Here is a 12,144-nt window from a genome sequence, read left to right as displayed (position 1 = left end):
GTAAACATTAGGATGTACCGTTCCAGAATCATAACGTATGGTAACCCCATTGAAACAAAGTTTTCAATAGACAGCCAATGAGCAATTAAGATTAAAGAGCAACTAATTTATTATTGTTTTGGATGACCAGTCAACAAAATTGTTTATGGACTTTGTTTTAGAGAGATTATCTTATCTTATTTATATATAGTTTTTTATAATTTTAGATTTGTTTGTTTTATAGTGTGAAATAAAAATACACATTTCACTTTACAGTATCTGATTTGTAGCTGCATTGTACTTTTTACAGTGAAGAACAGTGAATTATATTACTATTTGTTAAATAAATATTAAATAATAAAAATACTTTAGTTTACTGTATGGACTCTGTTTTAAAGATCTATGCGCAAAGTCTAGGGCGCAGAAGCATTAAGGCGTGCTCAAATACACTTCTGCTATTTTAAGGATGGAAAAATACGGTTTGCGCCACGGTGCATGGTCTAGTTATAGGTCTGTTTTAAGCATAACGTACCTTAAACCAATCAGAGTCTCATCTCCCATAAGAGTCAGTTGTGTTTTTTGGCGCATTTGCTATTTACATGGCGTACTTTATTAGTGGAATAACTGAACGCTACACTAGCAAGAAAAAAGTATCAAACTGTGCGAGGATAAAGAACGAGCCTCCTCCATTCCACCTCTTTACTTTCTATTTACTTTGCTTTGAACTCTTTACTCCTTTACTTTCGTGGATAAGGAAACATATTGTTTTTTAAGCACACAGATTTGTTTAAAAAACAATTTCTAAATTCAGTCCTAATTTCCAGCAAACACATAAATGAACAATAATAGCGAATAGTAATGTAGATAATAGTATGTTACAAAAAAATATTATTATATCCAAACACACGTCTTATTCTTATAACCAATATAGTGATGCATACGTCGCCAAAACAAATCTAATCTTGGTGGATAAATCTAATCTTCTTTTTATTAGAACAAATTTAAATATGCATATAACAAATAACACTACAACTAATAATAATATTATACTAATGCGAATTGTCATGAACAAACCGATTCCCTGCTGAACATCCTATATGTATATCAAGCAATGTGTGAGCGTTTGGACCTACTTAGGCACATAACTAACGTGCTCTGTGCTGGACTTTAGATCAGCTTTTAGTTGGTTTATGGTCAATGTCTATTTCAGCTCCGAAAAACACACCAACAATGCGCCTCAACACACCTCCTTTTTAGAGCAGCACGCCCATGAGTCCACAAATTGGTTCAAATAGATTTGCTATTTAAATAACGGAGTACAAAATATGAAAATTAGGGTTGTGCTGGTCTGAAAATAGCAACAAATCGTGCCAAACACGTCTTGTGCCTTATTGTGCCAGGTGTATGTTAGGGCCTTTTGTATTTATTCATGTTTTATGAAGGTACAAGTCTGAAGCTTACAATAAAATGAAGCAATTCTATGAACTCATAAAATGCTAGTTGTATATACAGATATACAATCAGGTATCAGTACTCTGTAACCTGAGCCCAGAAATTGGAATTGGAAAGGGGAAAAAAAAGAGTATCGGAACATGTCAGTATTTGACTAGACGTCTGTTTCTTTTTAGTCACATCAAATTAAATATGGCACTCAACTAAAATCCTTAGAAAAACACCCTAGTAGTTTTTAATTGTTTTTAGATTTAAGCGCGAAAAAATAGATGATGGGTTTTCCTCATCGACTGTTTCCACTTGATAACTCATGCGCTCGTGATGGAAGTGCTTGTCGTGTTTGCTGGAGTATTTACTGATGGCACAGAGTCCCAGTATCTGGGAGGCCCGATTCATTAATTCTTACATCCCCTGCGCTCATCCTGTTATCCTGCTCTCCGTTCTGCTGCTGTAATTAAAATCGCTGGTCTCGTGTAGAGCCACTGAACTCAATCTGTGGAGCTCATCGCACAAGTGCCAAATAAGCCTCCCGGAGAGAGGGACATTATAGGATGTTTGTACCTGCATGGGGGTGCAATAGCATGCTAATTAGTTTTAAAGGTGGCTGTAAATTAACTGCAGACCTTTAATCGAGAAAAATAAATAATGATTGACTTAAAGGATATTTCACCTACAAAAAATTACATTTTACTCACCCTCAATTGTGTTTTTTCTGTTGAACACTAAAGAAAATATTTTGAAGAATGCTGTTAACTTGTAGCCATTGATTAAATGTTGGCGGAATTTACATTTTTAATCTAACCATTAGTAAGATTTGTTTGTAAAGTTACTCTTAAATTAAAGTCTCGAGATTGTAATTAGTGGCCAGTTTGTTTTGGATTTGGTGTTTTAATAAGCTTTATTAATAACATGGTTAATTCAATGTCGATTCTTAAAAATTGCGAATCTATTCTATCAATATTAACATTGCTCACTTGCAATGTAGTGCATAAGTATTATTAAATGAACAAACCCATGTTACACAGCATCCCAGCAAGCAAATCAAAAGGATGTGGATTGTATTTGACCAGTGAGTTTGTAATTAGTTTGTTTTGGTACAATACAGTGAGGCATGAATACCTTGTTTATAAATACATTTTGAAACAAGAAATAGGTGGAAAGTATTTTTTTTTAGCTATTAAAACACATTAAATGAAAAGGATATTTACTTTGATTACAAACCAGTCAAATGTTTTTTTTTTACTGCCTACGGAAGTAGTCAATATATTTTAGGGGGTCCAGTGGTTACGTACTTAAATGGAATAGTTTAGGTAATAGTTTAAATGTTCCAAACCTGTTTGATTTTGTTGATTTTGAAGATTTTTTTGAGGACAAGCTTCCAACCTGGAACCATTGACTTGCCTTGTGATTGTTTTTCCTGCTATAGAAGTCAGTGGTTACGGGTTTTCACTTTTCTTCAAAATATCTTCTTTAGCGTTCAACTTGATACATAAACTTGATTGGTTTGAAACCCCATCAGTGTGGGTAAATTGAGAGGACATTTAAATTTTGGTGTGAACGATCCCAGGAATCCCACTCACTGGAAGTAACCCGAATTCTGAATTGAGTTTTCATTTATTTTGCATCTGCTATGTAGCACAGAAGGTGGCATTTTAGTTTATTGTGCAAAATGTTTGGTGCATATGTCTCATGTTGTCATTACTAGAAGTCTGATCTGTGCTTTTGTGCTCTGTGTCAGCGGTGGAGATGGAGAGAGAGGATGATTATGCAGACATCCTCATCTATGTGACAAGCTGCGTGCTCTTCATTCTCACCATGGTCATCATTATTCTCTGCCGAATGTGGATAAACACGCAGAAGACTCTCCCGGCACCACCTGTTCAAAAACTGTCCAAATTCCCCCTCAAGAGACAGGTAACAGAAAGTAGATACAAGATTTGATCAACCTATTTCCTCTACTCTATCTTTATCTCCTCTCTAAACTACTACACATTTATTTATTTATTTATTTATTTATTTATTTATTTATTTATTTATTTATTTATTTATTTATTTATTTATTTATTTTATTTTTATCTATCTATTTATTTATTTGTCCATTAATTTATTTATTTTTCTCTATGTATTTATTTATTTATCTATCTATTTATTTATTTGTCTATCTCTTTATTTATTTATTTATTATCTATTTGTGTGTGTATTTATTTATTTATTTATTTATCTATTTATTTATTTATTTATTTATCTCTTTATCTATATATTTATTTATCTATTTATTTATTCATCTGTTTATTTATTTCTATATTTTTATTTGTGTATTTACTTATTTATCTATTTATTTATTGATCTATTTATTTAATGATCAATTTATTTATTTATTTGTTTGTTTGTTTGTTTGTTTGTTTGTTTGTTTGTTTGTTTGTTTGTTTGTTTTTTTGAAAATAGGCTCATTTTACAAATCACCTAGAGTTAAACATTAGAGTTGTATCATTTTCAAATCCATTCAGCCATCTCCAGGTCTAAGCTAGATACTAATGGTATAATGCAATTCAATGATTTATGCTAAGCTAAGCTAAGCTGATCTAAGCTAAGCTAATGTCTTAGATTAGATTAGTGGATTCCAAAATGGAAAAATTTAACTGTTAAACTCCAGATAATAAAAATAAGCCTATTTAAAAAAAAGCTGCCAAAAACTGCTTAAAAAGCTTTTTTATTGAAATTTTTTGTCTTGTTTCAAGTCGTAGTATGTACAAATTCTTAAATCAAGAAGCAAAAAATGCTGTCTTGTTGTAAGAAATAATTTAAAAATTATTGACAATAATGATAATGACAATATTTTTTGCTTTTAAAGAAAATGCTTTTTGATTTAAGAATGTTTAGATATTTGAACAAGAAACAAGACAAACACTCCTGTAAGAAAAAAATAGTTTGCAGTGTGACAGTTCACCAGTTCAATGAAAATGCTATCATCCCTTACTCTCATGATTCACACTTGTTAGATTTCTTACTTCTATTGAACACAAAATAATATATTTTGAACAATGTTGGAAACTGGTAAATATCTGAAAATTGTTCAATCAAGAAGCATTTTTTAGACGAGCAAGAAATATTGTTCTGTTTTCAGAAATAACATGTTGACAATAATAATAATGACAATATTTTTGCTTGTCTAGAAAATGCTTTTTGATTAAAAAACATTTGGATACTTGGACTAGAAATTAAACAAAAATGCCTTTTTGCAATGTTTAAAGGGACAGTTTACAAATTCTAAGAAAATGCTGTCATCATTTACTCTCTTGATCCACACTTGTTAATTTTCTTTCTTCTATTGAATACAAAAGAAGATATTTTAAAGCATACAGGAAACTGGTAGATATTGACTTCCATATTGACTTGCTTTTTTCATACTATGGAGTCCGTGTCTCACAGTTTCTGACATTCTTTAAAATATCTTCTTTTGTGTTGAACAGAAAAAAGAAAATGTTTGGAGCCACTTGGGCTGCTAGGTGTATAAAGACGTTCTCTGTGTATGTCATGTGGCAGAGGAATATCCATGCTCTCCTGGTGACTGATCATGTTTCTCTCCTGGTGAAACTTGCTCTCTCTCTCAGTTGTTTTAAACATTTTAAATCATGGCAGCTGCAACTGACACGCACTGTCTCTCTAATCTCTGTTGCTCCCTCTCTCCATCTCTTCTTCTTTTTCCCCTCAAGTTATTTCCAGCAATCAAAGTCTGACAATGTCACACTGGAATCAGCGCAAGCTACATAATCATGTTGCGGTTTTGTTTTTTTATCTCTTTTCTTCAAATAGAAAGTGTGTAGGTGTATTGTGAGCTACTTCTGTAGTTCTGATTTTAGAAAATATTGAGATATCATTGTCAGACAGTTTGATCTTCCTGCAGCTGACATATTTTCTCAGTGCGTCATCAAAATCTAGATGGATTTGCATTTCCTGAAAGAAATAGCAGTGCTTGGAAAGAACTAAAAATAAGATTTAAGTGTGCTGATTTTGGCGAAAAAATTGAAATTTATTTATTTAACAGGGACAATCCTCATCAATCAACAGTAAAACTGTTAAGAGTTACCCACAAGGGCTAATTTTTATCTGTTGCCCCCCTTCCAAATTTAAAATAAAGGCAACCTAAAATAAAGAAAATACATTATTACACATACAATAATAGTAAAGTTACATACAGAAAAGGGATAAAACATATAATAAGAATTTCATAAAAATCGAGAGAGAAAAATTACACATGATTACACATGAAACTTGATTTGCTTTTTCCCATTTCTTTAACTTGTATTTAAATGTTAAATAATGTGTAATAGCCCTTAAATCAATAGGAAGTGTGTTCCAGAAATGACTGGCTCTAACTGAGAACACTGACCGTGAAAAGGTTGTACGTCTACAGCACAGTCTCCTCTAGTAATAGATTGTGTTGCTTGACTATTATTATTCTTGTGTATCACAAACTCACACAATGGAGTTGGAGCATATCTGTTTACATTTTTTTTAAATCATACAAGCATCCATCATTTATATTATCAAAGCTCAATAAATAATGTTATTGTATAATATTACAAAGATGATACCTAAACGTCTTCTGATCAGATACTTTAAGTGTCTGTTTATAGTGATTCAACTGTTTTACTGATGTGTGACCAACTAGTAAGACAACATATAATATAAGACAAAATCATGGAGTGCATGAAAAGTTTTGCTGCTTCATTAGTCCAGTAAGGTTGTATATGCCTGAAATTGGCCAGATTAAATTTAACAACTTTAACAACGTTCTTGGCATGCTTTTGGAATGTCAATATCTAAAGTTAGACCTAAATATTTAAGATTAGAAAAAGAGTTAGACAGCCAAGAACATCCAAAGATTCAATGATCAAAAATATAGGACAGCTTAAATTCAACATGCAATGATTTAGTTATAACAATGTCATTGCTTTTAAATACATCGTTCACAAAAATGAAGATTCTGTCAACATTCACCTACCTTTTATGTGTTTCGAATCTGGATGATTTTATTCTGTTGAAAATAAATGAAGATATTTTGAAAAATGCTGAAACCATTAATTTCCATACTATTTGTTTACGGTCATGAAAAACCTGGAAAAGTTATGGAATTTTGACATGGCACTTTCCAGGCCTGAAAAAGTTTTGTAAGACCTGAAAAGCCCACAAAGTTTTGGAAAAGTCATGGAAATTAGTTTAAAAAATATCCGTATACTTAAATATGGGTTAGTTGTCTTCACTTCACATGCAAACAAACACATGCTCTCACATTATTAGCGCTGTGAGAGCATTATCTAAATACATATTACATAGATATAAAGATTAATTAAAAAACTAAATAGATTGAAGCATGTGTTATGATATGAAGCTGCATTATTTTTCTTTTTATTTACCACGTATACATAGACGTTGCGTAAAACAATAGTTCATGAAAATGTACTTGAAAGTCATGGAAAAGTCATTGAATTTTAGTAGTAAAAATGTGAATGAACCCTGTATGGAAGTCTTAGCTTCTGCAGCTTTCTGCAAAATATCTTATTTCATGTTTAGCGGAATAAAGAAACTCATAATCGTTTGAAACCACTCAAAATGTGAATAGTAAGTAAATTGTCATTCTTAATTGAACTATCCCATTTATTCATTTATTCATTAATTTTCCTTCGCCTTAGTCACTTATTTATAAGGGATCGCCACAGCGGTAAGAGCCGCCAACGTATCCAGCATATGTTTTACACAGTGGATGCCCTTCCAGATGCAACCCAGTACTGGGGAACACCCATACACTCTCAAATCCACACACATATACTACAGCCAATTTAGTTTATTCTTTGGACTGTGGGTTAAACGGGAGCACCCAGAGGAAATCCACTCAAACACAGGGAAAACATGCCAACTGACTCAGCCAGGACTCGAACCAGCAGTGTTCTTGCTGTGAGGCGGCAGTGCTAACCACTGAGCCACCGTGTCACCCCTGAACTACACCTTTAACAAAGTTTTGAATGCTTAAAGATGGAATGAAATGAAAACTTTATCTATTGTGACATTTATCCTAGTGAAGTTGCTTCTCAGATGCTTCAGAAACATTAGTGGCCACTGATTTGGCCACTAAATCAAAAAGGTATGAATATCCATGAGATTGGGTTGGATCACTTTTTTTGTTTTGCTGTTGATAGATCCAATCCAGCATGGCAATTCGTAACTTTTTGATTTAGTGGGTAATTTTTATGAATTGGACATTAATTTGTACATTTAGTACATGAGATGCTCTAATGATGGTTGGGTTTAGCGGTGGGGATTGGTGGCATGTCTTCTTTTAAAATATCATAAATATAAATTTAAACGAATCAGCCACTTTTCTGACAATATATAAAATAGTTATGTTTACTTATGAGATCCAGTTGGTGGATCTCATCTGAGGGATTGGCTGTTCCATCCCACATGCTGATAAATATTTTTTTTGGTTAAAAGAATATGAGGAGGAATAAAAATGTTACATCAAACATTCTGAGTTCAAATCTTGTAGACCTTTCCTCTCTCATTCCAACTTCGCTTCCTGTCTAGTTACTGTCAAAAAATATATATTTATTTATGTAGAATTAATGGGTTAAATCTAAGGGAAAAAAAGATGTGTGTGTGTGCATGTGCGGCATCAGGGAAAATGTTTCTTCACACACAATCTTCTGTGGTCCATTACAGGTAGATCTGACAGCTACAAACCTTTGTCTCTCAGGAGCACTTCTCCCGAGAACAGAGACCGTGTTTATGTCTGCAACACAACACTTCAGAGTTGATGATATTCTTAAAATAGACATCTTGATTCCCTCTCTCTCTTTTTCTGGCTCTTGCACTCGCTGTCTCGCTGTCTTGCAGGGACAATAACATGCTGTTTTTATTCTTTACCCAAGCAGGTGTCCTTGGAATCCAACTCTTCCATGAATTCAAACACCCCGCTGGTCAGGATCGCCCGCCTGTCATCCAGCGATGGGCCGATGTTGCCTAACGTGTCTGAACTTGAACTGCCCTCTGACCCCAAGTGGGAGTTTACTCGAACAAAGTGAGTTGAAGCTAAAGCACTCATCAGATGATTTTAATGAAGCTAATTGTTTGTTTATTTGTTGAGTTTAAATGATGATTTGGTTACAGGTTAACGTTGGGGAAACCGTTGGGAGAGGGCTGCTTTGGGCAGGTGGTGATGGCTGAAGCCATTGGGATTGACAAAGAAAAACCCAACAAACCTCTAACTGTTGCTGTCAAGATGCTCAAAGGTGAGTGTATATTCAAATGCCATCATTTTTGTGTGTTTTTTATTTTTGAAAATTGATTAGTTACTTTTAAAAGAGTATACATTCTTTGTAATAGCTTATTTAAACTTAATATAAACTTATTTTTAATAATAATATTATATTATGCAATAATTAACAATTAATAATAAATCGTAATTATGCGCATAGTTCACGTAATAATTTTAGAGCAACAGGTTTACTCACTTTATTGAGTAAAGTCACCTAATCGATTTAAAAGAAACAGTTTTACTCACTGAAGTAACTTTTTCTTTTTTAAATATCAAGATAGCAAGAGAGACATTAAATAATTAATTCTTAAATCTAAACGACTCTGACAAACTTTACTAAATACGACGAAAATACATCTAAATTGGCTGCAGAATATTTGTATACTATTTGAAATAGGTAATCAACTCATTCGTCTTATTTAAATAACCTGCACATGTTATTGTTGTAATTATTAAAATCTTTAGAGATATTATCTGTTTTTATTCCCTTTTTTTCTGTCATTTATTTCTCATTTGCTGAATATTTTATTAATTTGATGATGTCAATATAATACATATTTTATACCTCTAACATGCTTCGGCAATACTGTACAAAATGCCATGCCAATAAAGCAACCTGAACTTGAATGAAAGATAGAGAGAAGCCGATTTCAACTCTCAGTGGGTGCACATGGCTCCTGAATAGCATAAAAGAGAAATCGTGGATTTTAAAAATTTATTTCAACAGTCTTTTTTTTTTACTTTAACTCATTGAAAAAAAAGGTTTAAAAAAGATAATAATAAAAACAGTGTTAAAAATCAAATTCTGTTTTGTTTGTTATGTGCTGTGGGTAAAAGGTGTGTTTCAATCTGGCTACCACCGCAAGCATATTTCAAACCTGTGGGAAGCACTGTGATTATTAACATATGTAATTAAAATAAATGTATAGATTGCTTTGATCTTCTAACACTAGCTGTCTTTGTGTTGTCTTCTGTAAGTGCCACAAAAATAATAATAATAATAATAATAATAATAATAATAATAATATAAACTGACAAAAGACAGAAATAATGACTGCAGAACATCAAGCTTTGCCCTCTCAGTAATAAATAACATTTTAACCATTGTTTAAAAAAAGAAACTGTTATTTTAACTCACATTTTAAATTCCTAGATGACGGCACAGATAAAGACCTGTCAGACCTTGTGTCTGAAATGGAGATGATGAAGATGATTGGGAAACATAAGAACATCATTAACTTGCTGGGAGCATGTACTCAAGACGGTCAGCACACAAACACACACACACACACACACACACACACACACACACACACACACAATACAAATTCAGCTTTGAAATTAGCCTTTGATTTTTCTAACTGAATGTGTTCTGACTGTGTTCACTCAGGTCCTCTGTACGTGCTGGTAGAATACGCCTCTAAAGGGAATCTTAGGGAATACTTACGAGCCAGAAGGCCACCTGGGATGGACTACTCATTCGACACCTGTAAGATCCCAAACGAAACGCTAACATTTAAAGACCTGGTGTCCTGCGCCTATCAGGTCGCCAGGGGTATGGAGTACCTGGCCTCAAAGAAGGTAATGTGTCTGCTTATCTTAGTTTGTAAACTAGTTTGAACCGAAGTCATTTAAGATACGCGCCATGTTTATAAAGTTTATAATACTGACAGGTATTATTTTCCAAGTGTGTATTTATCAGACTTAAAAGATGGCCCTCTCTTTGTTTGTGTTGCCAGTGTATCCATAGGGACCTCGCAGCCCGGAATGTTCTGGTTACCGAGGACAACGTGATGAAGATTGCAGACTTCGGCCTTGCCAGAGATGTGCACAACATTGACTACTACAAGAAGACCACCAACGTAAGTCGACACTGATTATCAATCTCGAAGGAGAGAGCTCTTGGGTGGCATTGTGTTTTGGAGCACAGCAGATATGGTTATGCATTGTATTTTAAATGTTAAGATGACTGTTGTTAAATCAGTGTTCAGGAAAATTTAAAGATGCGTTTGTGAGCAGCTGAATGAGGTTTGGAATTGGTAGAGTGTGTGAGTATTGGCATGGATTTAAACACATGACTGTTTACCTGGCACACCATGCATTGTAGGAAACAGTATTCAGAGTCGACTAACTAAAACTATTATTACTTTCATTTTGATCATCTAAGGCCAAGTTTTCTTGAATGGAGAATACTGAACTCTCGTCACACTCACATAACAAATTTCAAGATCAGTGACAAATCATACATTTGATTAAGTTTGTTAAATAAATAGTAGCAGCAGTTTAGGTTTTATGTTCGACTGAACTCAAAAGAAGATATTTTGAATAATCTGGAAACAGGTAGCCAGTGATATTCTAAATAGGGAAAACATGCTATAGATGTAAATGTCTCCAACATTCTTCAAGATATCTTCTTTTGTGTTTAACGAAAGATGTTTAAAATAAGTGAAGGGTGAGTAGAAGAGTGTTTACTTTTCTATATCTTTGATCAGTTAAATATACCATTTAATAAAGTACTCATATTCATTTTATACTCACTGACAACCACTAAAAATAGATTGTGATGAGAAAGTCACATGATTAATCAAAGTTCATCACAAGCAGCTTTCCCACAAGCTGACAACACTGAATACAAGAAATGAATGAATGATTTAAGAAGACTCAGATACAGATACAGACTAGAAACATTTTAAAGTATCTGTCAGTGCAGTAAGATGATTATTCCTGGTAAGATTTCTTGAAATAAGAAATATTGTACCGGCTTTTTAAGATTTTTTATGTCTTTCGTGTCTCCAGAATGTTTCTGTAAAAGTTTCAGCTCAAAATCCCTATCAGATTATTTATTATACCTTTCTGAATCTGGGAAATTTGAGCTGTTGCCTGTGCCTTTAATGCAAATTTGCTAGTTCTCCCCGCCCACTGTTCCCATGTGCCTGTCAGAGCCATAGGCTGCTTCTCATTTCCAAGAACGCAAAGAACGTACTCATGTTCTTGTGGAGACCGGTCTTGCCAAGTTACCTCGGAAGAACGAACTCGGGAAACCGTGACAACAGAGAATGCAAGAAATGAGAGGCTACGTTCTTCCTGATGGTCATATGAAATTCACGAGTTTTTAATGGAAAATTATTTAAACATTACAACATTAATACAATGATTTATAGTTTTTTTTTTCTTTTTCACAATAAATACTATAAATACTATACATAAAGACCTTACAAATACACTTTGCACAATACAAATATAACAAATTTTAATACGGATTTCAGTAAATAAACACCCTTAATGTGTTAATGCCTTTATAAAGATTTTCAGGGTCATTTTAACATTCACCGTTTCATTTAGTGAAACAATTAAGTTTTATCTTTGAACTTTAATAATAAATCTATGTATATAAAATG

At 33.2% G+C, this 12,144-nt stretch overlaps 1 protein-coding gene and 1 long non-coding RNA gene across 25 annotated transcripts in view; both read left to right on the top strand.

The window, feature by feature from the left end:
- Positions 1-12,144, top strand: part of LOC147834145 (uncharacterized) — a 762,525-nt gene that overhangs the window by 625,671 nt on the left and 124,710 nt on the right. The window lies entirely within an intron of this gene.
- Positions 1-12,144, top strand: part of fgfr3 (fibroblast growth factor receptor 3) — an 81,331-nt gene that overhangs the window by 56,186 nt on the left and 13,001 nt on the right. For 9 of the 24 annotated variants that reach the window (XM_087278474.1, XM_087278475.1, XM_087278470.1 and 6 more), the window contains 6 exons: positions 3,170-3,345; positions 8,364-8,509; positions 8,599-8,720; positions 9,900-10,010; positions 10,137-10,327; positions 10,486-10,608. In XM_087278474.1, the coding sequence (XP_087134600.1) occupies positions 3,170-3,345; positions 8,364-8,509; positions 8,599-8,720; positions 9,900-10,010; positions 10,137-10,327; positions 10,486-10,608 (869 nt within the window). Of the gene's footprint in view, positions 1-3,169; positions 3,356-8,360; positions 8,510-8,598; positions 8,721-9,899; positions 10,011-10,136; positions 10,328-10,485; positions 10,609-12,144 lie in introns of all 24 variants that reach the window. The other 15 variants (XM_087278471.1, XM_087278472.1, XM_087278468.1 and 12 more) reach the window with 2 other exon arrangements.

This window comes from Danio rerio, chromosome 13 (genome assembly GCF_052040795.2).
Source record: "Danio rerio strain M-AB ecotype USA chromosome 13, GRCz13ab, whole genome shotgun sequence".
In the NCBI taxonomy this organism is placed as follows: Eukaryota; Metazoa; Chordata; class Actinopteri; order Cypriniformes; family Danionidae; genus Danio; species Danio rerio.
This window is presented reverse-complemented; position numbering and strand designations above follow the sequence as displayed.